The sequence below is a fragment of the Rhagoletis pomonella genome, unplaced genomic scaffold (assembly GCF_013731165.1).
Source record: "Rhagoletis pomonella isolate Grant_MI unplaced genomic scaffold, Rhpom_1.0 Rhpom_scaffold_00001, whole genome shotgun sequence".
Classification (NCBI taxonomy): Eukaryota; Metazoa; Arthropoda; class Insecta; order Diptera; family Tephritidae; genus Rhagoletis; species Rhagoletis pomonella.
Genome location: NW_023458555.1, coordinates 50,240,633 through 50,241,715, shown reverse-complemented (window position 1 = coordinate 50,241,715; position 1,083 = coordinate 50,240,633). Strand labels below are relative to the sequence as shown.

General features: G+C 42.0%; 1 protein-coding gene across 1 annotated transcript; it reads right to left on the bottom strand.

The window, feature by feature from the left end:
- Positions 1-587: 587 nt before the first annotated feature.
- LOC118745992 lies at positions 588-1,083 on the bottom strand (the record flags this gene model as incomplete). Its single annotated transcript, XM_036479706.1, is given in 1 exon segment — positions 588-1,083. A coding segment is annotated over 1 exon segment (382 nt), but the record flags the coding sequence as incomplete, so codon positions are not given.

Genomic DNA, 1,083 nt, shown 5'->3' with positions numbered 1-1,083 from the left:
ACAGTTCTAGTAATTTTTCTCTATTTCTTTTCTTGCAGAAAATTACTGTCTTCTTGGGACTTACGTTTAATCCGTACTATTGACGACTGTATTCTGCGCATTAGTAGGGGCTTGGATAGTGTCTTCAAATCTACAATATCGTCCGCATAGCCCTGAACATCGAAGCTAATTTAGCAAAAAAGGCAGAGAAGTTTGTCTACAACGATGAACCATAGCAGAGGGCTTTTAGTAGAAAAGATGTACGACTGATGGGTGAGCATGACTTTGGTTCGTCTGCTGGTTTTCTCTCGACCTTGGGGATGTAGCGGACATTCACTTACCTCCATTGTGGCATAAGGAACCCATTCGTCGTGAAGGTTAAAAAATGGCAGGTACTAGTTAGCTGGACTCAGGGCAGCTTAGGCGGTTATAGCGCCAATAAAGAAGAAGAAATTAGGCTACTCTGCGGGTGAGATGCAAAAGACCTTTCAGGTCACACTGTCTCTTGTTATGACATACCTGTGCATTTATAGTTTAGAGTTATACGTTTAGGATTTGTACTCGTATCAACCAGATACATATATAGCGCCTTTCATTGTATTCATTGTACACTACTTTATTTTTATCATCCTCCAATTTGACTAAGTGCCTTTCTCTAACAGTTATCACTTAAGCTAAGAAACATAAATTTCCTTATAGTACTTAGTACTAACTATTGTACATTAGTCGCAGTGATTGATCATGCACTTGACTAACGGATTCATCGGTGCCTCCGCATCACACTCGAAGGCTGCTTCAAACTGTGGCATATTCATGAAGCTCCGATTTATCAGCAGCCCATACCAGGCGTCATTTCGTCCACAATATTGCTGAGCCACGGCATAGAATAGAATTCGCTTCGACGTCAGATGAAAATGTTCCAATACATGATCCTCCGCGAATGCAAATGACTCGCCCTCTAGCCAGAAGTTGTAATCACGGAAAGTTTCAACAAAGGCGCGATAAAATCGAAAAACTTCAGCAACTTGTGTGTCGTCCAGCAACTGAAAGACGGGCACATCACCGAAATTCAACAGCGATTGACGCTCCAGGCAATCCAAAGCC